Source organism: Schistocerca serialis, chromosome 2 (assembly GCF_023864345.2).
Source record: "Schistocerca serialis cubense isolate TAMUIC-IGC-003099 chromosome 2, iqSchSeri2.2, whole genome shotgun sequence".
Classification (NCBI taxonomy): Eukaryota; Metazoa; Arthropoda; class Insecta; order Orthoptera; family Acrididae; genus Schistocerca; species Schistocerca serialis.
The window spans coordinates 419,925,667-419,952,541 of record NC_064639.1 but is presented as its reverse complement, the minus strand read 5'-3'; the positions used below and the strand labels follow the sequence as shown (position 1 = coordinate 419,952,541).

The 26,875-nt window shown below is 43.1% G+C and overlaps 1 protein-coding gene across 1 annotated transcript in view; it reads right to left on the bottom strand.

Annotated features, from left to right (window-relative positions):
• The window catches only part of LOC126456030 (circadian clock-controlled protein daywake-like), a 66,708-nt gene that overhangs the window by 24,711 nt on the left and 15,122 nt on the right, over positions 1-26,875 (bottom strand). Inside the window, exons 3-4 of the mRNA XM_050091785.1 lie at positions 17,893-18,040; positions 7,325-7,458 (exon numbers count right to left, since the gene is read on the bottom strand). Of these exons, the coding sequence (XP_049947742.1) occupies positions 7,325-7,458; positions 17,893-18,040 (282 nt within the window). The remainder of the gene's footprint in view (positions 1-7,324; positions 7,459-17,892; positions 18,041-26,875) is intronic.

Below are 26,875 nucleotides of genomic sequence, written 5' to 3'. Positions count from 1 at the left end.
TAAAATACTAGCCGAGGTTTCGACCCTTTCCCAGCAGTCTACTATCAGGTTTTTGGACTAAATTTTATTCAAATTGATACCCTCCTCGAAAATTTTCGCATTTGTGTCTAATTTACACAACTGTGCCATTAAAATTCCAACTAAATCACGTTTCCCTACAGTAACAGTGGTGCGTTAAATTATCAAACACAATCATCTATCATTTCATTTCTTCAAGGGAAATTTTATCTCATTAATTGTGATTTCCTTGACTTGCAAGATTCTCTTTTGCGACTGAATAAAAAACGCTCAAAGATTAGCCAGACTCCATGCATAGTACTTATTCTTGAAATATCCTGAATAAGGAGTAAAACGTGACTGGAATGAACATCCACAGAGAGATAATGTGAAATTATTTTCTACATCTACATCCACATCTACACTTTGCAAGGCACCTGATGATGTGCGGCGGGAGATATTTTGTGTACTGCTGACACGTCTGCCTTTTCTTGTTCCAGCTACGAATGGTCGGAGGGAAAAACGGTCGCAGGTAAGCCTTCGTGTGAGCTCGAATCTTTCCAGTTTGGCTTCAGAGTTTTCCCGCGTGGGAGAGGTAACATACTGGCTGACTCCTCTATGAACGTACGCTCTCGGAACAGTAAAACACACCGAGACCCAGAACCCCTCTCATGCACCGTTTGCCACTGGAGTTGAGTGAATATCTCCGTAACGCTTTCGCTCCTGCTAAATGAAGCTGCGCCAAAAACACGGTGCTCTTCTCTATCTCCTCTACCAATCCTATTTGGTACGGATATCAGACAAATAAGATTCAGGTATTGATCGAACTTCTTTTATTGATGAAGTACAATCCCTGAGGTATCCAACGAAGAGTAGCGCTTTTCAGGATTGTTTAGGCGGCGCAAGAACGTTGCGGGGATGCTCAACAAACTCCGTTGGCAGACGCTACAACAGAGGCGTTGTGCTCCACAGAGAGGTTTACTATTGGTATCCCGAGACAATACCCTCCAGGAAGATTAGGACAACCTATTACTTCCTCCCACACACATCTCATGAGATAACCACAATAAGAAAATTCGAGACATTAGAGCTAATAACGAAGTATACCGACAACCATTCTTCCCACGCGCCATTCGCGAGTGGAACAGGGGAGGAGGGATGAGAAAGTGGTACCACAAGTACCCGATGTCACACACTGTCATGTGGCTTGCGGAGTATTGATATAGGGGTAGATCAATCTTAGTCTGCCATATACCTTACCTGCTATCAGTTTTATGTGGTCGCTCCACTTTAAATGGCTTACTCTTAGATATTGTATGGATGTGACATTGGAGTAATTATTCTCCAGTCGTGTAGTCATACTTCAGTGCGTCTTTCTGCCTGTTTGTGGGCAGTACGTTACATTAGTTTATGTTGAGAGTCAACTGCCACTCCCTCCACCAAACGTCGATTCTCTGCAGGTCTTCCTGCATCTCGCTACAGTTTTCTAGCGTTGAGACTTGTCTGTATATAACATCATCCACTAAAGGCCTCATGCGACTTCCGACGTTATCCGCTAGGTCGTTTACTTGTGTAACGTTTAAAAGTAATAGAATTATAGCACTCCCATGGAGTATCTCTGAGTTATTTTTACGTCTGTAGATTTCCCTCCGTTGAGAACAAAATGCTGTGTACTCCTTGGTATAGATTCAATTCAGTCACACAGATGTTCTGATATTCCGTACGTTAGGATTTTGTTCATTAGCCGGCAGTGCGAAACAGAATCGAACCGCTTCCGGAAGCCAAAAACACGGCATCAACGACGACGCTGGCATCTACTGCCTTCTGGGTCTCGTAGACGAACAATGTTTCACACAATCGTTCTTTTTGGCGCCCACGTTGATTTCCACAGGGGAGATTTTCACGACGCTTCTTGGAAACGGCAATGAGCTGAGGTTTTTTCCAATAATTAGGAACGCTTTGCTCCTCCAGCGACCTGCGGCACACAGCTGCTAAAAAAGAAGAATGTTCCTTCCCATACACTATGTAGAATACTTGGCCTTTTCTCTGTTGAACTGTTTCAGTTGTTTTTCTAACTCGTGGTCACTCTTCGTGATATCTGTCATTTGACGCCGGTGCGACCATGTAAAGCGGAAACCACAGCATTGTCTTTCTCAGTGAAACCGCTTTGGAAAAAGATGTCCAGTATTTCGGCCCTCTGTCTGCCATCCTTCGTTTCGATGAAAGTATGGTCACAGTGACTGTGAATAAATTGGTTTGATCCGTTTACTGAGTTAACATAAGTTCAGAACTTCTTAGAACTTCTTGTCAAGTCGTTAGACGGAATTTTACTTTCGAATTCGCTCAACACTTCATGTGTCGCTCCCTTTACGTAAATATTGACTTCGTTCAGTTTTTGTTTGTCGCTGAGATTTGCTGCGTTTAAATCTGCAGTGAATCTCTGATTTCGTAGCAGCGTTGTAGTACGGCTGTCGAACCACTCTTGGTCTATCCATTCGCTTACAGCTTTGCTAGGTACATATCTGTCTATAGTGTGTTGCACAATACTCGCAAATTTTGTCCATTGATGCTTAACATTCTCAGCGCTGGAGATGAAATTTTCATATTGACCACTCAGGTAATCTGAAATCTATTTTTCTTTGCTGTTGGTAAGTAGAGATCTCTTCCTACCTTTCTTTACATTCTTATTTACAACCTTGTTAAGTGATGCTGTAATGGCTTTTTGATCACTGATTGCTTTTTCTATGATAACTGAGTCAAAAAATTTGGGCCTATTGATGACTACGAGTCGCGAGTCAGTTCTCTGCTTTGCTGCTCAAGATAATTTTCGGATAATTCATTTAGGATATTTGCACATGATTACCTCTCCCTATCACTCATCTTAGTCTCTTGATACTCTTAATCTATAGCTAGTAAATTTGAAACGTACACCTGATTAGTTTTCGTAATTACTCTGTTTTAGGTTGTAAACATATATTGGAAAATTTCTACTTTGTTCTTCTAAATTTTATTAATTTCTGTTACCTTTACATCAAACATCGTTTATAAACTAAACAGTAATTAACGCCGATGAAAAAACGACATTCTCTACATTAGGAAGGCCTTTAATGTCAAATAAAGGTCAGAAAAAGTGACGGTTGAGCATTGTTTTATCCTCTGTTCGGATACGCGTGATTTCGTTTGACACATGTTAGCAGATCAATAACTCGCTACTGCAGCAGAACGTCTCTTCAGCTTCACAATCGTGCAATCCGCATTCCACAATACGTAGCAGAATAACGAAGAGGAGAATTGCATAACAAGAGATATAGGTAAAATAAACAGATTTTACTTTCGTAGTACAAGAACTACAACGTTCAGAATATTTCTTCGTTAACTACTGTTCAGTATGAGTCGACAAGACAGTATGCACTGCAAGACGTTTGCGAGATAATGGGCCATAATTGCATTAACTCATTACAGTCTTCCATCTGCTTTGACGAAATTATCAGAAGTTATAGTCTTCTTAAATGACAGGGAAAAGATTAAGTGGAGCTCACAGAAATGGAAATAAGAAGTTGGCAGTCGGTAAAGATGAATGAGACACAAATTTCGTCACTAAATTATATTTCGTGATTGCAGTGCTTTACACTTTATGCAGTGTTCAAGTACCGCACCTTCGCTACTTTTGTAGGAGCTCTAAATTTCATTCCAGACGACATATCCCATGATGAGTTAGGACAGAGCCAGGGAGCGGCTTTTTGTTCATTGCTGCTGTCGCTGGCGTCTACCCCTCACGCAGCGATGTCATCAGGGTTGCCTGCCACATAACGCAATGTCCCCGAAGTTGCAAAAAGTGTTACAGAATTACGTTTCATTTATCTATATGTATACGTTATTGCACAGGCTGCTGAGGGTGCTTTGAAACATAAATGACGTGAAAGAGGCATGAAAAAAATTTAATAGAAGTCTTCCCAGTCCTTAAGACGTGTAAAAACAAGCAAATAAAATTACACTGCTGGCCATTAAAATTGCTACACCACGAAGATGACGTGCTACAGACGCGAAATTTTACCAACAGGAAGAACATGCTGTAATATGCAAACGATCAGTTTTTCAGAGCGTTCACACAAGGTTGGCGCCGGTGGCGACACCTACAAAGTGCGGACATGAGGAAAGTTTCCAACCGATTTCTCATACACAAACAGCAGTTGACCGGCGTTGCCTGGTGAAACGTCCTTGTGATGTGTAAGGAGGAGAAATGCATACCATCACGTTTCCGACTTTGATAAAGGTCGGATTGTAGCTTACCTCGATTGTGGTTTATCGTATCGCGACATTGCTGCTCGCGTTTGTCGAGATCCAATTACTGTTAGCAGAATATGGAATCGGTGGGTTCAGAAGGGTAAAATGGAAAGCCGTGCTGGATCCCAACGCCCTCGTATCACTAGCAGTCGGGATGACAGGCTTCCTATCCGCTTGGCAGTAACGGATCGTGCAGCGTCTCGATCCCTGAGTCAACAGATGGGGACGTTTGCAACACAACAACCATCTGCACGAACAGTTCGACGACGTTTGCAGCAGCATGGGCTATCAGCTCGGAGACCATGGCTGCGGTTACCCTTGACGCTCCATGACAGGAGTGCCTGCGATGGTGTACTCAACAACGAACCTGGGTGCACGAATGCCAAAACGTCGTTTTTTCGGATGAATCCAGGTTCTGTTTACAGCATCATGATGGTCGCATCCGTGTTTAGTGACATTGCGGTGAACGCACATTAGAAACGTGTATTCGTCATCGCCATACTGCCGTATCAGCCGGCGTGATGGTATGCGGTGCCATTGGTTACACGTCTCGGTCACCTTTTGTTCGCATTGATGGCACTTTGATCAGTGGACGTTGCATTTCAGATATCTTACGACCCGTGGTTCCACCCTTCGTTCGATCCCTGGAAACCCTACATTTCAACAGGATAATGCACGACCGCATGTTGCAGGTCCTGTACGGGCCTTTCTGGATACAGAAAATGTTCGACTGCTGCCCTGGCCAGCACATTCTCCAGATCTCTAACCAATTGAAAACGTCTGGTCAATGGTGGCCGAGCAACTGGCACATCACAATACGCCAGTCACTATTCTTGATGAACTGTGGTATCGTGTTGAAGCTGCATGGGCAGCTGTACCTGTACTCGCCATCCAATCTCTGTTTGACTCAATGCTCAGGCGTATCAAGGCCGTTATTACGGCCAGAGGTGGTTATTCTGGGTACTGATTTCTCTGGATCTATGCACTCAAACTGCGTGAAAATGTAATCACATGTCAGTTCTAGTATAATATATTTGTCCAATGAATGCCCGTATATCATGTGTTCATAGCAAAGTCATTTAAGACGGAGTACAAGATGCGGTGTACAGGGATAGCCAACTTAGTAGGAGAGTCCTTTTCAATTATGCCATTCCAGGATCGTCTGAGCTGATTGGGGAAGCAATAGAAAAACTGTATCTGGATGGTAGCACGGGGATCTAAACTCTGCTCTTTCTGAATAAGAGGTAATGTGCTTAAATCATTGAGCCACTTCACCCGATCCTGTCGCTAGAATTTCTCCCGTTAATCTTATGACTTTTTCGCTAAACAAGCTACACACCATTGATTACATTTTGCCTTTCTAAAGACGAACTTTTTGGACTTGTCTTCTGCACAATCATTTGTTGTTTGCAAATACTGTAGATTATTTCGCACGTCTTTCCCACACCCACCAGTTATCGGAAGTTATTCTGTGATATCGTGTTGAAGCTGCATGGGCAGCTGTACCTGTACACGCCATCCAGGTTCTGTTTGACTCAATGCCCAGGCGTATCAAAGCCGTTATTACGGCACAAAGTATACTATGAATCCTTAAAGAGCACATATAGCGACTATCTTGGTTTATTTGGGTCGTATGAGAGAATCGCTCCTTACAGACATGTGAACTGACTTCATTTCTCCGATAAACAATAATCTGAAACGGAGGGTACTCTGAACGCTAAACACTTATTGTCGTAGTAAAGCGCCAAATATAATGTTGGCTCCTCAGCTTGGTGAAGCTCTATTCGCGAGATTCAGTTCGCCGATGCAAGCGCAGAAAGGCCAGGTTGTTACATCGCAAGTATTTCAGCAGAAATTGTAATGCATCCCTTCTTGTCAGACCAAGTTAGTCAAATACATAGATCATCTTACACTCTTAGCGGGAGACATAAAATTTGAAGAAGTAAGAGAATGTTTACTGATGAGATGACCAATATGTACATAATGAAGTAATTCATAGGAATGTCCCCAGTGACCAAAAATAAAAAATATAAAAATTGGCCTTGCCGCTTCAGATACAGCAGTCTGCGGTCTGAACGTTAAATGAACTTGCGTGAGTGGAAAAGCTACACAGTGCTTAGATGCCAAGGAAAGGTCGTGGCAGGAAGCTGGACGCTTCACCAGCAGGCAGGACAAACTAGCTTGAAGAAGATCAAATACTGTGTTACTTAACATCAGAGTATACTAGTTCTGAAAGACACTCGACTGACATGTTACTAGGAGAGATGGGTAGAATACTAAAAACGTTTCTGAAATCTTCGATCACATACGAGGAAAAATGAAACAAAGTCAACGATTAGGTCACTGCGGACAAAGCACAAGCTCAAATTTGGAAGAAAAGAGAAGAATATCGGTCGTGCTCTTTCGAAGGAATCAACACAGCATTTACCTTAAACAATTTAGGAAAATCATGGAAAACATAAATGTGCATGGCCGTTCTGGGATTTGAGCCACTGCCCTCTCGAATGCGACTCCAGCGTACTTCATTGCTCGGTACTTTCACGTACTAGCTCTACGCCTCCGTCCTGGCTTCAAATTGAAGTGCCAACTGCATGATCCCAGAGAGTTGAAAGCCAGGCTTGTGTCTCTTGGAGCTTTAGTTTCCACAAGCATAGCCTACGCAAGCGAACAAGATTTTGCAATCTGACCACGTGCTCACATCCAGCTAAGAAGAAATTAGTTACTATGTCAATCATCAGGTCTCTATCAGAGAGACTGGAGGTTGAAGGACTAATAAACGTAGACTTCCGCGGCGAGCTTCTTTTAGTTTAAATCTCTCTCGATGTACTGCCACATCATATTATAAAATAATTGATTCTATAGCCTTCTGAAGGCCGCTGCAACACGACTGGAGCGTCAAATATTTTAGTACTTTAACCGTTTAAGACATTACAAGACGATGTGGCAATGCACCCAGTAGGCTTTTAATGAAGTTGGATAATCTGTCCCTGCAGCTTTACCAAGACGCAGGAAGTACAACTGTCGGAGGGGTGAGTGGACTTACTGAAGTTTCCCTCGCAGTGCCCCTTGCCGATGATGGGCATCAGCAGGATGCGGCCGTCGATCTTGTAGTCGCTGGTCATCTCGAGCCTCGGCAGGCGCAGCTTGAACCTCGCCCGGTCCTTGTTCAGGTCCACCCTGCAACGACAGAAGTAACTGCTACCAGTGTTTGTTCCGCTATCATATAATCATACAATAAAGGATCCTTCTTTCTATGTACTCGCAGTACACTAAATTTGCCCATGTTAAGTATCAGTTGCCACTCCCTGCACCAAGTGCCTATCCACTGCAGATCTTCCTGCATTTCGCTGCAATTTTCTAATGCTGTAACTTCTCTGTATACTATAGCATCACCCGCGAAAAGCCGCATGGAACTTCAGACACTATCCACTAGGTCATTTATATATATTGTGAAAAGCAATGGTCCCATAACACTCCCCTGTGGCACGCCAAAGGTTACTTTAACGTCTGTAGACGTCTCTCCACTGAGAACAACATGCTGTGTTCTGTCTGCAAAAAACTCTTCAATTCAGCCACACAGCTGGTCTGATATTCCGTAGGCTCTTGCTGCAGTCTGGAACCGCAAGACCGCTACGGTCGCAGGTTCGAATCCTGCCTCGGGCATGGATGTTTGTGATGTCCTTAGGTTTAACTAGTTCTAAGTTCTAGGGGACTAATGACCTCAGAAGTTGAGTCCCATAGTGCTCAGAGCCATTTGAACCGTAGGCTCTTACTTTGTTTATCAGGCGACAGTGCGGAACTGTATCGAACGCTTTCCGGAAGTCAAGGAAAATGTCATCTACCTGGGAACCAGTATTTAATATTTTCTGGGTCTCATGAACAAATAAAGCGAGTTGGGTCTCACACGATCACTGTTTCCGGAATCCATGTTGATTCATGCAGAGTAGATTCTGGGTTTCCAGAAATTACATGATACGCTAGCAAAAAACATGTTCTAAAATTCTACACCAGATCGATGTCAGAGATATAGGCCTATATTTTTGCGCATCTGCTCGACGACCCTTCTTGAAAACTGGAACTACCTGTGCTCTTTTCCAATCATTTGGAACCTTCCGTTCCTCCAGAGACTTGCGGTACACGGCTGTTAGAATGGGGTAAGTTCTTGCGCGTGCTCTGTGTAGAATCGAATTGGTATCCCGTCAGGCCCAGTGGACTTTCCTCGGTTGAGTGATTTCAGTTGGTTTTCTATTCCTTGGACACTTATTTCGATGTCGGCCATTTTTTCGTTCGTGCGAGGATTTAAAGAAGGAACTGCAGTGCGGTCTTCCTCTATGAAACAGCTTTGGAAAAAGGTGTTTAGTGTTTCAGCTTTACGCGTGTCATCCTCTGTTTCAGTGCCATTATCATCTCAGAGTGTACAGCGAAAGAGTGTTGCCTACGCTACGATCGTCTGTGTAGAGCCTGCTAATGTCATCTTTTATATGTGCATGTAGAGAACTGCAAGACGAGGTGTTAACTCTCAGCTCCTGGCTAACGGATAGCCCACCAATTAATTACTTCATTTCTTCATTATAATTTTTTCACACTTTTCTTAAGCTGCAACGGCCCTGTTAATGTTTGGTGTTTTGATCAAAGTAAAAAGACCTTTAACTCTCTTAAATAAATAAAGAAGCAGAACTGGGACTACTGGACACACAGGGCTCCCGAAAAGTTACACCAAAAAGAAAGAACATCGACAAACTCTAAATGATCTAGGAAGTTAATATTCACATTAGATCTATAGCTGTGTACGTAAGCCTCTTTGATGTATGCGTGACGGAGGGTACTTCAGGTCCCACTGTCGCCCCTTCCATTCGAGAACGGCACGTTGCATGAATCACTGATGGTAAGCGTTCGTATAACTTCTTCTTGCAAATAAAAATGGAGATCCTTCCTCGGGTTACGTAATGCATTTTGATGTAAAATTAAATTATAAAAACAATTATCACAAGTCCAATCGGAATCTCACCGTAAGGGGGGATGTATGTAAAATTGTTCAAAAACGTTTGTCGGTAGCATTATGAAAATATTGTCTCTAATCCTCAGAATTTCATTCTGCTAGAATGATGTAGAAGCCATCTTGTTTCTACCAACGCGCAGTACCAAGCCCCTCTTTTCTACACGACTCTGGCCTTGTTTGCGATGTTTTATTATTTCCTGCCATTAGAGAAGACATACGTAGACTATAGAAGGCTGTCAGCCTATTTACGACGTGATTAATTACGACTTATTGAAGATATGCGCCTCAGGTGGAACACAAAGTCCAAAACAAACCTTTAATAACATCATTTAGAAGAGATGCACAAAAACAAAATTTTGCTCATCTTTGTCTGATGTTCAGTGATGGTAAGACTATAAGAATCAAGACCATTACGAGACTAGTATTTGATACAGGTTTCCCCCACTGAAAACCTATTGAAGAAGTTCGATGGTGTGCGTATTGCTAGCTCTGACGGTCGATGAAAGATATTGCCAAAATGGCACTGCAGAAGAAAAGAGCTACATAAAGTCCGAAAAGACCATATGTATGGTTATCACCGACATTAACGTACTTGTTTCTCTAGAATAAAACCACCGCTGTATCTGTGTAGTTACTTTATTTCAAAAGCACGACCGGTTTCGTAACGTTAGTTACATCATCAAGTCAAGTCAATTACAACGATCCACTAGAACATGGTTCCAACTACTGGCCTCCATTCTACATTAGTTTATCATGGGGCGCGACATGATTTGTAGATTGAAATAAAATTCTAGAAATTGGGCGAAAGGTTTAATATCAAACGCACTCCTGCATCACATTATAATTGACTTCACCTGATGATGTCACTAAGGTTACGAAATCGGTCGTGTTATCGAAATAAACAAACAGATGCAAGGTAGTTATATTCAAAATGAAGCTTTTAGCTGTGGATTCCCATTAAATAAACTTTTGTGTATTCGTTTTTGGCACGATACTATCAAAAATCTTTTTCCTCCATTTCTCGCAACATTCATTTTTCAATGTGTAAGGAACATTTTCTATTGGACCATTGCAGAGGTGAAATTTGCTTCTGACTTTCTTCATAATGTAATACAAATCCTGTGGTACAAAATTTTTCAAAGTTCATTACTGTCAGATTTATTTAAATTTTTTGCGAAATAAAAATTGCTTTGTATCATACATATAAATTTTAAAAAAAATGTTGCGTGTGTTCCAAGACTGATTTTTTAAACTGGTACACAGATCTGTTTATCAATTACTAAGAACACTTACAATATTTTGAAGGAGATAAGTAAACTTTGAGAAAATATTCCTTATCTGATAGTACGTGTTCTTGAATCCAGCAACGTCCTGTTCAAATTATTTTACAAAAAAAAATCAAAAAATCTAAAAAAATCCGGATTATTGCCAATACCATAATGAAAACATGTACAAAATTTGGTTCAATTACCTCTCAAAAAGTAAAAGTTACGCTAGCTTATACATTACCAGTGTATTTTCTCATACTCAAGAAGTTATGGATATTAGATATACTTGGAAAACCTTATAGCTTGCCATGCTTTGTTCATGATGAACCGGCTACAACTCTAAAATCAAAGCCTGTATGAGAGCTATTCGGAAGATAAGGTCCGATTGGGTGCGAAATGGAAACAACAGTGAAAATCCGATGAAGCTTTGCACAGATGTGTTGGGCTGTGTCTCTAGTCGATCGCGTCACGCCACAGTTTTCAGTTGTGAGAGCACTGTGGGAACGTAAAGATGCCTACATAAGTAGCGCCTCCCGCCAATTTTGAGGGCCTGATGAGAGATTTCGCCTGATGTCATGTAGTCTACGCCATACATCGTAACTGTCATGTGTTTCCTTCTTCATTATAGTTCAATGACGCTCTCTGCAGAGGCAATGAAGATGCTCCTGCAGCGTTTTGATAGGAAGTGTTTGATAGCCCATTATACAGTCGGTAATTGGCTCCTCCTGCGTTTCATCTCTGCTCACATGATCTGCCGGCTATAAAGACAATATTTTGGCAGAGACAACGAGCTGTTTCAAACAAAAAGTTTTTAATTTTCACAGTGGTTTCCATTTCGTGACCGATCGTATCATACTTTCCGAACAGCCCTCCTAGTAGTTATTTACTTACATCGGCATTTCTTCATACTACCACCCAATCATCTACGTATTAAAGGGTTTCTTAAAAACTAATAGAAGATATTCTATCCATACTTTACTATAGTTTTGTTTAAATAAATGTCTTACTTTACCTCAAAAGTAATGCTAATAATCTATACACACTCGTAATGTCCATGGAAAACAAATAGTCGACAGCAGTAGGTAGCTGATGGCCATGTTTCACAAAAAGGATCAGTAGATCTTTTTGGTGATTGCTCTAACGCCGGTAGAAAAGTACATAATTTAAATCTCCGTTAATGTAGAATCACGCTCACATCAAGGGATCTCAGTTAAACAGATTCGACGTAAATGACTAAAAAAACTACCGCAGCTGAATCTCATCCTTATTGGCGAAGTTTGTTTTCTGTTTCCTTTACGTTAAATACATCAACGTTTTCGAGGAATATCTGCCTGTGCGCTTCCAATTTTAGACTGCTTCCACCCACTTTACCACTCTTGAAGGTCTAATTTTTTTAACGGAACTTTTAATTTCAATTCGTCGATAGCTTTTTTGACATGATCATTGGCTCTTTTTCTAGTTTGATCATATTTTTATTGAACATTATTCTCATGTGGGGCTCCTACAACATAAGTTCTGCCTGCTAGCCAACTACCTTGATTTCTTCCACTTCTTAACTGATATGCAGAAGTATATAAGGTGCTGTATCATGTTGCGTAATTGAAGCATACTCTATCTAATACGATTATAAACTTGTTCCGTGAGATTGTTCTAGAACAAATATCTGTTCTGCGAACGGCAATTTTTTTTGCTGAGAAGACAGAGACGTTTGTTTGAGGAGAGAAAATTGTAGGTGGTACGCAGTGTTTCGGTAGAAAATAACACAACCTACATTGTTTGTCTGCTGAGATTTTCCACCATAAGTATAAATTTCATAAAAATCTTGGTACTCCTCATGAATGACATTTCGCTTTTGTAGTATCGTATCGGCTACCGTCCTGTCCATGTGGCATGTAGATACTGTTAAGCTAAGTAAGATAACTTATGGGAATGCAGTCAGATAACGTCATCGACAACCGCCGGTGTTTCGACAGATGAAAACACTGTCATTTCCAAGGCACAAATGAAACGAGAGACGGCGTCCATGACAACTACGACAACATTTAGTGTTGGTTTTCTTTTATTGTGTTGGGGCGATTATTGCTTTCGGTGTATGTTATCTTTCGACAAACACTGTCTTCCGTTTCAGGTTTGACGTAGCCTTCTCCACCAATGGATTAAGTTGCCAACCACATCGATCTCACGTTTCGTTTATTACCTTGAAAAAGACAGGGTGTGTTAATCTTCTGAAATATCGGCATCTGACAGACGTTCAATGTGAGATACAATTTTAAAAAGGCCAACATGAAAATAAAAAGCACATTTAACGATGCGCATGCACTTAAAACACATTGGAGTCACAAGCACGAGATAAAAGTATGCCACAGTATTAAAATCAGCACCAAAACGACGGCACTTTAAAAACACTGCACATGACGTAACACACACAACAAAGATTGAAACCATGAAAAAGGAAACAGGAGGGACCTTCTGAGGGAGGGGAGCCCTGAGAGGATGGAAGAGAAGAGACAGGTGGGGGCAGCGGGGGATGGGGGGCGGAAAGGGTGGGATGAATAAATGGGTTGGTGACGCGCACCAAGGGACAGGAGACGGGAGGGGTGGGAGAGGGAAAGTAAGCCAGGAGGGGTTCGCCAGAAAGGTTGGAGGCATAGGAGGGAGGAAGAACCGCTTAGGGGAAGCCCTGGAGAGGGGTTATGGGTGAAGGTGGGTTTAGAGATGGTAGGGGGGAGTAGATATCAGGATGAAGATCATCATCCGGGAGGGGTAGGCACTGGAAGTTGCATTGGTAAAGGAGGTAGAGGGTGTGGAGGTGGGGAGAGGGTGGGATACAATGGTGAAGGTGTAGCAACAGGTGAGGGGTAGAGAAGATAGGAGACACCAGGGGATGAGAGAAAGATCAAGTCTGCAGACGATGTACAGGGTTCGGATGTATTCGAGGAAAAGGTAGTGGATGATATCATATAGGATCCTTTTGAGGGACAGGTCGTAGGAAGCTCTTTTTTCTTTTTTTTTTTTTTTTTTTTTTTTTTTTTAACCTGTATACAGGCAGGCCTGCAGCAGCATGCTACGCCGCTCTTTGGCCGCAGAGAAACACAAAGATACAATGAAGACAATTAGAGAAAAAAGATGGTAGACATATAAACGGAGACAAACACTTTTTAAAATACAAGGTGCCATTCACGGGCATAGAGTCCAAGATAAAATTGGTCAGACACTTGGACACAGACAGAAACGAAAATTGTCACACGTGAACATAGGTGCACAAAACGAATAACACTGAACCACTGAAACACAAAACGACGGCACACACAGAACACGAGGCGTTGATCTCTGGCGTGCGAATGTTCACTAACAGTGTACGAGTCCGGGGACCTGCCAAGAGTGGTGGAGGGGGGTGGGAGAGGGAGAGAGGAGAGCAGATGCCATCCGCAGGGGAGACAGGGGGAAGGGAGGAAGGGGGAGGGGAAGCCCAGGGCAAGAGGGGTGGAGGGAGGGGACGGGGGAAAAGGAAAAGGAAGGGAGGGGAGGTGCCTAAAGGAAAGGACACAGGAAGTGGCAGGGGAGTATCAAATTTGATAGGAGGGGTAGATGGAGGGAAGGAGGACATCATCAGGGAGGGGGAGCTGGTGGAAGCCACCTTGGGAGAGGGTAAGGAGGGTGGAGAGATGGAGACCGGGTGATACGTGGGAATACAGGTGCGGCAACAGGCGGGGGTGGGAGAGGATGCGTGAGACAAGCGGATGAGGAGGATCGGGTTTGCGGGAGGTGTAAAAGATCCGTATCCTTTCAAGGAAAAGGAGGAGGTGGGGGAAGGGAATGAGATCGTACAGGATCCGCGTGGGGGAGGGGAGACAGATGCGATAGGCGAGGCGGAGAGCATAGCATTCAAGGATTTGGAGGGATTTATGAAGGGTGGGGGGGGGGGGGGAGATCCAGGCCGGATGGGCGTAACAAAGGATAGGGCGGATGAGGGATTTATAGGTGTGGAGGATGGTGGAGGGGTCCAGACCCCACGTACGGCCGGAAAGGAGCTTGAGGAGACGGAGTCGGGAGCGTGCCTTGGCTTGGATTGTCCGGAGATGGGGAGTCCAGGAGAGGCAACGGTCGAGGGTGATGCCAAGGTACTTAAGGGTGGGAGTGAGGGCGATGGGACGGCCATAGATGGTGAGATAGAAATCAAGGAGGCGGAAGGAAGGGGTGGTTTTGCCTACAATGATCGCCTGGGTTTTGGAGGAATTGACCTTGAGCAACCACTGGTTGCACCAGGCGGTGAACCGGTCAAGATGGGATTGGAGAAGGTGTTGGGAGCGCTGCAGGGTGGGGGCAAGGGCAAGGAAGGCGGTGTCATCGGCAAACTGGAGAAGGTGGACGGGGGGTGACGGCGGCGGCATGTCCGCCGTGTACAAAAGTTACAGAAGGGGGGAGAGGATGGAGCCTTGGGGCACACCGGCGGAGGGGGAAAAAGGTGTAGGAATCTGTGTTATGGATAGTGACATAGGAAGGACGCCGGGAGAGAGAGGCAGGAAGCTCAAATTTCACGGGTAATAAATCGGTTACCATGCATGACAGTGATGAAAACATGAATGCATAGCTATGTTTTGACGTCCCATAGAACACTAGGAAACGTATTATTAAATGACAAATCGAAAAGAAATAAATTAATTCTAGTTCAATGGAAATACACTGTAGGAAAAGAATTAGTACACCTGGAAACACGACGTCGATTTCGATACGATTACAACATATGCACGGATAATAGCTTCAACATTGTCTGCCAACAGATAGCGGAGCGGCATAGGTAACAAAGCACCATCTGTGTCAATAATTTAATAGGGAACGCTCACAGCCAGAAGGTGCAGTGTGTTGCAAACGTGTGAAACAAGCAGGTATCCACAGTATGGAGATGCACTCGTGCTTCCTACACCAGCTGAGCGAATTTGAAAAGTGGCAAATTGTGGCCTTCCGAGTGGCGAGATGGTCATTTGGGAGAACTGCCACACAAGTTGGAAGGCTGCGTCAGTTGTGCAACGACGCTGGTAACTGGTCATGTGATCATTCTCAAAGCTGTAGGCGACCTCTGCAGACGCACCCCAGGACCGTCTTAGTGTGACAGCAGCAGTGGCAGATCATGTAGCTACGACAGCTTAGATAAGAGGACTTGTGAACCCATACGTGCCAACATGAACTGTTAGCAGTGGGACTATTGGCAAACACACCTCTAGCCCATCTCCCACTCACGTCACAGCATCGAAGTGCACGGGTCAGCTGGTGGCATTACAGGATCACTTGGAAGACGGGATGGCGAGTCTTGGTCTTCAGTGATAAAGCAGATTCTGCCCGTTCGCAAGTGATGGTCTTTTGCGAGTACGACGTAGACCTGGAGAGCACTTTCTAGCAGAGTGCATTTGTCCGAGACACACTGCCCCCGTCCCAGGCCTTCTGACCTGGGGTGCGATAAGCTGCAGGTCTCGTTCGTGGAGGTGACACTATCCAGCGCTCGGTGCTTGCAGGAAGTTGTTAGACCCGTTGGTTTGCCGTTCTTGTAACGGGAAGATTTATGTTATTTCAATAGGACAGTGCTTGCCCACACACAGTCCGAGAAACTCAACGTGCTCTGCAAGATGTGCAGCAACTTCCCTGGCTGGCACAACGCCCAGACTTGCTTCCAATCGAGCACATGTGGGATATGATGGGACGAGAAGTGACTCTTGCGACTCCTCAGCCAACAATTCTTGTAGAACTACATGAACAGGTCGAGCAGACGTGGTATAACGTATCCCAGGACAGTATTCGCCATCTGCACGTTCGACTGGATGCCAGAGTCGCGCCTTCACTGCCCCCTGTGCAGGCTACACCACGTATTAATATGGGTGTTTCAGCACGGGTTGACACCTAGTACCTGAGAGTCGCTTGTGCTATTTATCTGCAAATGTAATCATTTCATGTACTCCATTTGCACTGTTACAGCAACATTTCTTGAGTGAATTGGAAGCCTCTAATAGGGCGTACTATTTGGTCCGAGCACGGGGCTCACAACCCGAACCACACGCCACTGTTAAGCACTAATGAAGGACTGGGTCCCTTACTTCGATTGCACATAATTCATTAAGGTCAATCCAACACGTTTATTTCAAATAACATAAATGAAGTTACATTTGAAACTGTCTGACATTAAACAGGAATAAAAAAGAGTTTCAATATCATCTGATTTAGTGCGTGAAGCGTCTGTTAAGCCAATAATCAGATAAACTAAACAATTCACCGTAATTCAAAAGAAAGAGAAAAACAAAATTGAATCAATACACCCCACTGACAAATGTCCAAAAAAACGTTACAATACTACTCAAAAGAATACACTGAAGTGGGGAGTAGTCATTCACCCGACAGAACACTTCAAAATGAGTTCAATAACACAGCTGCGTGCCCCAGAAAACTGCAAGACATTAAATACACTTCATTTGACAAATAACAAATACTCATTAACATTACGCCACTCCTGTTTGAACTGCAGTGTCCCAAAGAAACAGGCGCTTATTCTGAAAGAACAATTTTTTATATGTTTAAATCACAGCATTAAGGAATTGCAAAAGATATTTCCCATTTCTAGGCGGAGGCTGAGCCAGAAACACAGAATGCCACAAAAACACAGTTTGCTGTGAAATCTTACAGGACACCGGAAGCAGCTACAGACAAGGGGTCGGCACCCACAAATAACACAGGCTAAGAGTCAGGCTGGGAGCACATCCTACGAGAACTTGTTCACACTATACTCACCACAAACTGTAGACATTCCGGCCGAACATCCGCTTGCGGTGGCTGCCAGAAGGACGAAGAAACCAACAGGCCCACGCCGTGCTTCTCACACAGGCATCTCAATTTGTACAAACATCTCGGCCAACACCAACTCCGGACTCCCCTCTCACTGCGAGGCTTGGCACAGTCTATATGAAATGCCTTCCAAGCAACCAGTAACCGCCGCAGGGGTTTCACGATTAGCTGACAGCTCCAGCGTAACAGACATTACACGTGTGCTTACGCCCGAGCCACAACTCCGCCAGTCTCACCGGCCGCCCCAAACCGACTGCCTCTCGCCGCCCCGCGCGCCCCAGCCGAAAAAGCAAAGATGCTCATGCCCGGGGACGCGCCAAAGATAACAAGCCGATCGCTGATGATCGACCAGCGATCTGGCTCACTATCTTTTTTACCGGCAATGTACAAACAACTTGTTAACATTGTAGGTGTTTGTCATAACTGCTTATCGCTGCACATCGTTCTGACACGAGAAAAGAGAGAACGAAGTTCAGGATCAGGTCGACATAGAGTTTGCTAGTAGTAGGAACTCACTTGACGCTCTTGAGGTTGAAGGAGGCGGGCCCGCGCACGCGGATGCCGCTATAGGTGGAGCGCACGCTCACGGGCCCGCGGCCCTGGTTGATCACCAGCTGCTGGATCTGCAGCGGCTCGCACGCCGGGATGCTCAGCTCCGGGATGCCTGCAACACGTAACGTCACACTCTCACCTGCAGCCCCTCCACTGCACGTCGGCGATGGCGAAGAGGAAGAGGAGGAGTAGGAGGATATTAGTGTTTAACGTCCCATCGACAACGAGGCCATTAGAGACGCAGTTAATTCCATAAATTATCTGGGAGTACGCATTAGGAGTGATTTAAAATGAAATGATCATATAAAGTTGATCGTCGGTAAAGCAGATGCCACACTGAGATTCATTGGAAGAGTCCTAAGGAAATGCAATCCGAAAACAAAGGTAGTAGGTTACAGTACGCTTGTTCGCCCACTGCTTGAATACTGCTCAGCAGTGTGGGATCCGTACCAGATAGGGTGGATAGAAGAGATAGAGAAGATCGAACGGAGAGCAGCGCGCTTCGTTACAGGATCATTTAGTAATCGCGAAAGCGTTACGGAGATGATAGATAAACACCAGTGGAAGACTCTGCAAAAGAGACGCTCAGTAGCTCGGTACGGCCTTTTGTTGAAGTTTCGAGAACATACCTTCACCGAGTAGTCAAGCAGTATATTGCTCCCTCCTACGTATATCTCGCGAAGAGACCATGAGGATAAAATCGGAGAGATTAGAGCCCACACAGAGGCATACCGACAATCCTCCTTTCCACGAAGAATACGAGACTGGAATAGAAGGGAGAACCGATAGAGGTACTCAAGGTACCCTCCGTCACACACCGTCAGGTTGCTTGCGGAGTATGGATGTAGATGTAGACGAAGCACAAGCTCAGATTAGGGAAGAGTGGGGAATGAAATATGCTGTGCCCTTTCAAAGGAACCATTCCGGCATTTGCCTGAAGCAATTTAAGGAAATCATGGAAAACCTAAATTAGGATGGCCAGATGTGGCTTTGAACCGTCGTCCCCCGAATGCGAGTCCAGTGTGGTAACCACTGCGCCACCTCACTCGCTGCGATGTCAATGAAGCAAGTCATACTGGCCCAGGCACCCTGTACTGCTCGTGGCTTTATAACATTCGAAATGTTGCTACCTCACAGTACTACATTGCTCAAAACGCTTCAGTCAATAATAAACCCATGACCTTTTTTTAAAAAAAAAAAGAAGGAAGAAACGGTATTTTTGACTGTTGACTGAAATACACTCTTTGGAATTTTGACTCTTAGGGGAACAACTATGTAAAGGGACAAGGCCCAGTAGAATCTGTAAGGGATCCGTAATCTCACGAACATAGATGCTAGTATCCGACGCCCAGGTCGATATCAGACAGGAATCGATTGTCGAGCGCTGCAGGAGGCAGTGAGACTAGTGTCGAGTGAGAAGTAGTTCTGGAGAATGTCGAGTGAGAAGTGGCACTGGGGAGACGGGCAAGAATGGTGGTGGAGTGAGTTGTAAACGGTAAAATTCACCGCAGTATGACAAATGAGTGCGTCCTCCTGATCGTCGTTGGGTGGACCCACATCGATACCGATTCGCGAGTGATATGAAAACAAAAGTGACAAGTGCCGAATTACGTGATTCGCGTCAACCGCGTCGGCCAGCAACAACCATGGATTGCAGTGAGGATTGTTGTGGATGTTAACCACCATCATTGCGTGTGACGAAGTACTTAAAATCGGCAACCAATAAAAAGATATAACCGTAATTAGACGTGTAAGGCGAAGGTAGCAACTGCCTCAGAATTTGTGTGTTATTATAGAAAATCTATAATGTATCAGTTTGTACATCGCAACCTTTGTGGTCTTTAATAATAGATAAACTTTCAATCATTAACTAGTACGTCTCGGAACAGCCACACTCGGTTGAAATACCCTCGAAACCACAGTAGGAAAACCGATAGCCTTGATCCATTAAGCACACGGTCATATAATTATAATAATTGTTTGGCGGCTTCGGTAAGTTACACAAAACCCAATAAAGGACGTAAGGGGGGTGTTTCAAATTCCTTCGGTAACACACGACCTATTCGGTTTATACGGTAGTCTCCTTTTGAAGACTTATTTATTTGCCAAGATCGCTATGTTAACAAATTAGTGGATTGTTTCGGGAATATAAATTGCCTTCTTCCGAGGTTATAGGCTTCAAGCACTATGAAAACAGAATGGCAAACAAAAAGTGAGTGACAAAAAAAATTACGTACCCATAAAAGAAGGCAGTGGTAGCTACCTCACACAATGATTTAAACCACTGTCACAAGAAGAACGTACCATGTTATGTAAGAAAATAAATGTCATAAAATTTTGTTCATACAGACTGATGCAATCCAGAGTCAAAATACATTAATGAAAACATCTAATAAGTAAAATTAAATAAAACACATCATAAGAAAGTTGAGACATTACGATAACATGCCAGATGTTTAAGCGTTATGTCTGTACAACTTAGAGTTTGTATGGCATGAACAGAACAGATACATGCTGCAGATTATCGTTTCATGGTTTAAGGCTATGTTGGCTATTACAAAGTTATTGACGACTATACCTAGAACACAACGGAAACGCTAAGTGCTGAGAGGTACTACCAGATGACAGTCTGCTCTGCATGACGTCAGTTAGAAATAATGTAATAGGTCCCACGTCTGGGTAACGTTAGAATTAACAAAAGGTAATTTAACATCAAAAGTACTGTGCACCAAGTAATCATAACGGCAAAATTACACAACTTGTACGTAAAGGGCCAAAGCGTAGTGCAAAGTGCTGCAGCCCACGACATACGAATAATTCATTGTTAAAAAGTTGCGTAGTGATTATTTAGTACAGTACATTCAATATAGACGAACTATGTCACACAAGATATACAACAGGGTTTCCTCAAAAGGAAAGCTACGTACTCATCATTTACAGATAATCCAAATAGGGGTTAACTTTATGATAGGTTTCACTGCAAGCGAACTATGACAAAAATTAACTATTTTATAAACGGAAACTGTAAAACAAGCCACCATGCAATATAGGATAGCAATATAAAATAAATTTCATACATGAAAGCCTTTTAGGAAACATGCATGAGTCTCAAAATATATATAAAATATATATTTATTAAACTTACATCTTTGATCAAGGTGCTATCACTGTATGAGTAAAACTGTAATTGGTTTACAACCATTAGTCACAATTCCTGAAAACACACAGTATTACTAGCTATATGAGAGAAGTTACCAGAAGTTACACTTCTGTAGCGATACTTTATTTTCACGTCCTGAATAATTTGGCATGATGAGCAAAACATTTTTTATTCGGTATTCATGGCGTTATCTGTCATGTACTCTTGGGTTTTTGAGTTACATATTTAGCACTTATCAATCATGCATTACAGGTATTGTGTTACTGCTCTTCTCATAAAACCTGCGACATATGCACAGCGAGAATATTTTATTAATACTAATATACATCCTGTGGCTTGCTAACGATTTTACGAATTCGGAGTGATGCTCTTTAGTTCGAGGTCTACGTCCTAAATCAAATCCCAAAAGAATACTAACGGTAAAGACGAAAATTCATGAAAAATGGTGAGCATTGATTTCGTACTTAAAGAAGCAACCGTATGTCGTTACCATACCTGAAACAGTGTAGACAAACTAAGTAACTAGAGTGCACAACACACTGTATATGCAGTCTATGGTATCATCAGCTCGGTTCACAATCTATTGGTTAGCGAGAATCGCCCATATATGTTGTGATAAGGATGGTAGTGGAACTGTGGTTTTAATAACCTTGACTCAGTGTATTGTTACAATGTAGCTCAAGGTCTAGGTCAAAACACTCACGCTGCAACGTTTGTCAACTGTGAGACGACAATATGCGGAATTTAACTGTTTTGTTCATGTCACACAAATTCTAAGTTGTACATACATTATGGTTGCACATCAGGCATGTTACTGTAATGCCTCGACTTTCTTATGGTATGTTTCATTCATTTTTACTTATTAGATTATTCATTTTTGTGTTTTGACTTTGGACATCTATCAATGAATCCAGTGAAACGGGAAAAACAAAAAAGTACATGGTGGAACTGCCTCTGTGAAACTTTTATGAAGCAGGTGGAAGCAACGGATTCGGTGGTGGAAGTATTCCAGACTACCAGTGCAGTTAGTAATAATCTACCAATATAACGTCGAATGAGTTTACTTTCGCAATGATCCTTACCGAAGTACGCGATTGCCTACGAAAAACACAAGGAGAGGGGTAAAGGACACATTGTTTTCTTCCAATTTTGAAAGAGTGTTGAGATCCCTTAACGGTTTTTGTAATACGATAGTTTTCAGTGGGTGCTATTTTAATTTGAAAGCTAAGTGGTAAGACCAGCTATGGTGACTGATCACTGAAGGAACTAATTATTCCCAGCGGGGGAGTGCGTCCTCCAGTATTACAGTGCTCAGATTCATAAGGCTGGAAGTATCTGTAAACGGTCCCGTGACTTGATGCAGTAAAAGTCTTCCTCACAGTTGTCGATTTTCATTGCCATCGGAACATTCTGGAATATTCTGGGAAAACAAACCGAAATTTCTGTATGATATCTTAACCATGATGATTGTTTCGACCTCAGCAATTTTTTAAAATGTCGAGGAATATGAGTCAAAAGTAGAAGTCCCATTTCACTTGTTACTATTCTTTCTTGTTTTTAATAAATTCTACATATTTTTTTAAGATAATATATTCCAGATAATCTTAGCTTGGGATGAAAACTTTTACTCGTACTTAAAATAAACGTTGGCGAATAATTGCTAAAGAGGTGAAATTGGTTGGTCTCGAACACGTACGACGTCTTTCACTGGAGCTATTATTCGAAGTAAGCAGTTTAGAGGATTTAAAAGGAATCTGTCCGTAAATGTGCTACACTAAAATTAAATGGCACATGCTGTGTAGGAAAATCAGATGACAGCGTCATATCCATGTCTGACACAATGTTATCTTACTACAGTCCGCCCCTGGTAGCTGAGTGGTCAGCGCGACGGAATGTCACACCTAGCGGCCCGGGTTCGATTCCCGGCTGGGTCGGAGACTTTCTCCGCTCAGGGACTGGGTGTTGTGTTGTCCTTATCATTATTTCATCCCATCATCCCCATCGACACGCAAGTCGCCGAAGTGGCGTCAACTCGAAAGACTTGCCCCAGGCGAACGGTCTACCCGACGGGAAGCCCTAGCCACACGGCATTTCCATCTTACTGCAGAAGAACGTAAGATGTCGGTATTGTTGTGGCAACAAAGAAAAGAGTGATTTTAATACTAAATACAGGTTGTGCATGTTCGTAGAGAGCGATTTTTCATTGGTGGACAGGAAAACCTTTGCAGTCAAGACCAGTTGGCATTTTATTTTGTTTAACAATGACCGGCTTAACAGAATCTTTCCGTCGTCATCGGATCTTCAGATAATTCTTTTTAATACGCATACATGCCACCACTACAATGAAAACACTTTCCACTCACAGGAAACGACATCACGTTCGTTTGTCAAACACATAAAAAGAACGTATATAGCGTACATTGAACCAACTGTTTGCAACTCCACTCCCGAGCACATACTAATGCTAAATGTTGATAGACCATCGTTGTGTACGAACGCGTAAAACAAAGAGGAAAATGTTGATGCATACGCCGAGAAAAAACTATTATATTCACTTTGTGAAAATATGTGTACAGATTGTAATATCCTGTTTTCATTACTAAGCATCACAATGATTTCTGTTCACTGTTATTCATCCGAACAGCCTACTAGATCGATTACTTTTCATACAAAATGCCCCATAGGGAAGGAAATGTAGTGTTTACTCCCTAGCACTTTCCAATCGTTCGCGTCGGCCGGAGTGACTGAGCGGTTCTAGGCGCTACAGTCTGGAACCGCGCGACTGCTATGGTCGCAGGTTCGAATCCTGCCTCAGGCATGAATGTGTGTGACGTTCTTAGGTTAGTTAGGTGTACGTAGTTCTAAGTTCTAAAGGACTGATGACCTGAGAAGTTAAGTCGCATAGTGCTCAGAGCCAATCGTTTGCAGAATATAGTTTCAGGTGCGAAAGGACTTTACCCTTACATTCGACTGAAGTGATTTAAGAAAACCACGGAAAGGCTCAGCCAAGCTAGTCGGACGGAAATACTAACTCGGTTCCGCCTTTACCAATAAGAATGCTCTCTCTGTAAATGAATCCTGTGAACCTGTAATGGAAATTTATCAGACAGCTGATGTGCGTTGCTGGCCACATAGTCTTCCCTGTAGATGGGCGCCGCTTTCGTATTCTACTAACTGTCGCGTGGTATAGAAAGCGAAGTAATTACGGGCCCTATATGGAAAAGTGATGATTGTGTAACGACTTAAATGGATCATTCACAGCATGTTGGCAATCAGACAACACTCACGCTCGCACACTTGTGACCGAAACAGAAGTGCAGTTTAAGCTGTGGTTGAAAGTTTGGCGTTACGAAATACCGTCGCGAGCAGTCAGCGTTGTCGTAAGAGCCATTGTCCGTTGCGGGCTCAGACTGCCGACGAAGCAGACGCGTCCGTGGTCAGCGCATTGCGGCATCTCCGCCCCGGTTCCCGAAGCTGCCGAGCCCGTGTCTCGCGCATACTGGACGAAAAAGCCGAGGCTCCGAAGCGGGTGCATTCACCTACGCTATACTCGAGGCATTTTTCGCTCTTGTTCGTTCTGACGTAAGATGTCCAATGGCGCAGTGCGTTCGTCTATTAATGACAGTGATTTCGCGACATAAATAATGCTTTAATATATGAGGGAGTAGACGATATTTCACGGGAACTACTGACCGCCTTTTAAGGGCCAGCCAAGGCAAAGCTATTTCATCTGGTGTGCAAGACGTATGGGATAGGCGAAATACCATCAGATTTCAAGAAGCATATAACAGTTGCAGAACAAAGCGTGTGCTTATACGTGTGAATATTACCGAACTATCAATTTGGTAAGTCATGTTTGCTAAATAATAACACTAATTCTTTAGACAACCATGGGAAAACTGGTAGGAGCCGACCTCGGAAGAGATAAGTGTGCAAATACGCTTCTCCAGTTTGCCGCCGGATCGTACAATATTTCATCGATGCAACTGCTCGACATCAGGATCTGTCGGGAAAGCATGAAAAGTCACATCAGATAAATACGGATTCCGGAGAAATGTACGAACACGTGAGGCTATACTGACCCTACGACTTCTCCAAGAAGATAGGTTAAGGAAAGGCACAACCTACCTTTATAGCATTTGTAGACTTCGAGAAAGCTTTCGACACTGTTGACTGAAAAATTCTTGAGGTAGCAGGGTAAAACACAGGAACCTAAAGGCTATTTGCAACGTGTACAGAAACAAGATGGCCATTATAAATGTCTCTGAGCACTATGGGACTTAACATCTGTGGGCATTAGTCCCCTAGAACTTAGAACTACCTAAACCTAACTAACCTAAGAACGTCACACACATCCATGCCCGAGGCAGGATTCTAACCTGCGACCGTAGCAGCAGCGCGGTTCCGGACTCAAGCGCCTAGAACCGCACGGCCACACCGGCCGGCGGCCATTGTAAGAGTCGAAGGAAGTGAAAGGGAAGCAGTGGTTAAGAACGCATGGCTCTAGATTATCCTCGATGTTATTGAATCTGTACATTTTTAAACGTCATTATCTATGTACACAAGCAAGTTACGTTACTGTTTACTGTTAAACAATCTTTGGTCTTGTCAAGGCACAGTCTTCGTCTTTGTGCAGTTTGATACTTCCTTAGTTAAAGTGTGGTAGGTGATGGACGTATTTAGTAGTGCTGTGTGGACTTGTGATTGTATCTGTTAGACGAAGAAAGGACGGCGTGGATGACGCCCCACTTCCCTAAGTCATTGACTCACATATTAATTTATTAAGCTGTTTGATTTTTATAAAAATTCTCCGCTAACTTTGAACCCTTTTTTTAAATCATTGTTCCCTTTTATCAAGCATGGTATTGTTCAGACCCATGTTATGTGTGAATGTCACGTGAAGTTTCACTCTGTCTTTTGAATATGTATTTCTTTCTAAAATCTTTGTCTTGGAATATCATTTCATAGGAATAGTCACTCTCCACGTCCCATTGTTTATCATCACGTATTATCACATGCATCAGTTTGAATATGAATTTAGACACAAAAATCTAGCTTAGCCGGTCCCTGCTTGCTGTTTACTGTTGTGCTTTCGAGAAATCTGCAACAATGTTGTCAAGACGCTAGGTAAATGCAAATTGTTATAAGGGCAGATAACTGTTTTACTTCCGTTGCGCATTTAATACAAAGTCAAGCTGCTTTCAGATCAGTTACAGTTCAGTTCATATTAGGTTCTGTAAAGTTGGGCTTAATTACTTATTGGAACTAATACATGAGAGCAACTTACACATTGAGCAAGCAGTGAAGAAAACACAAGAAAAGTTTGGGGTTGAAAATTAATGTCCAGGAAGAAGAAATAAAAACTTTGCGGTCTGCCGCCGACATTGTAATTCTGTCAGATATAGCAAAGCACGTGCCAGAGCAACTGAACGGAATGGACAGTATATTGAAAGGAGGATATAAGACAAACATCTACAAAAACAAAAGAGGGATAATGGAATCTAGTCGAATTAAATCAAGTGATACTGAGGGAATTAGATTAGAAAATGAAACAAAGTTGTAGATGAGTTTTGCTGTCTGAGCAACAAAATAAATGATGATGGCTGAAGTAGAGAGGATATAAAGTGTAAACTGGCAATGCCAAGGAAAGCGTTTCTGAAGAAGGGAAATTTGTTAACATGAAACAAAGGTTTGTCAGGACGTCGTTTCTGCAAGTAATAGTGTGGATGTAGTCATGTATGGACGATGAACAGTTTAGACAAGAAGAGAATAGAAATATGGCGCTAC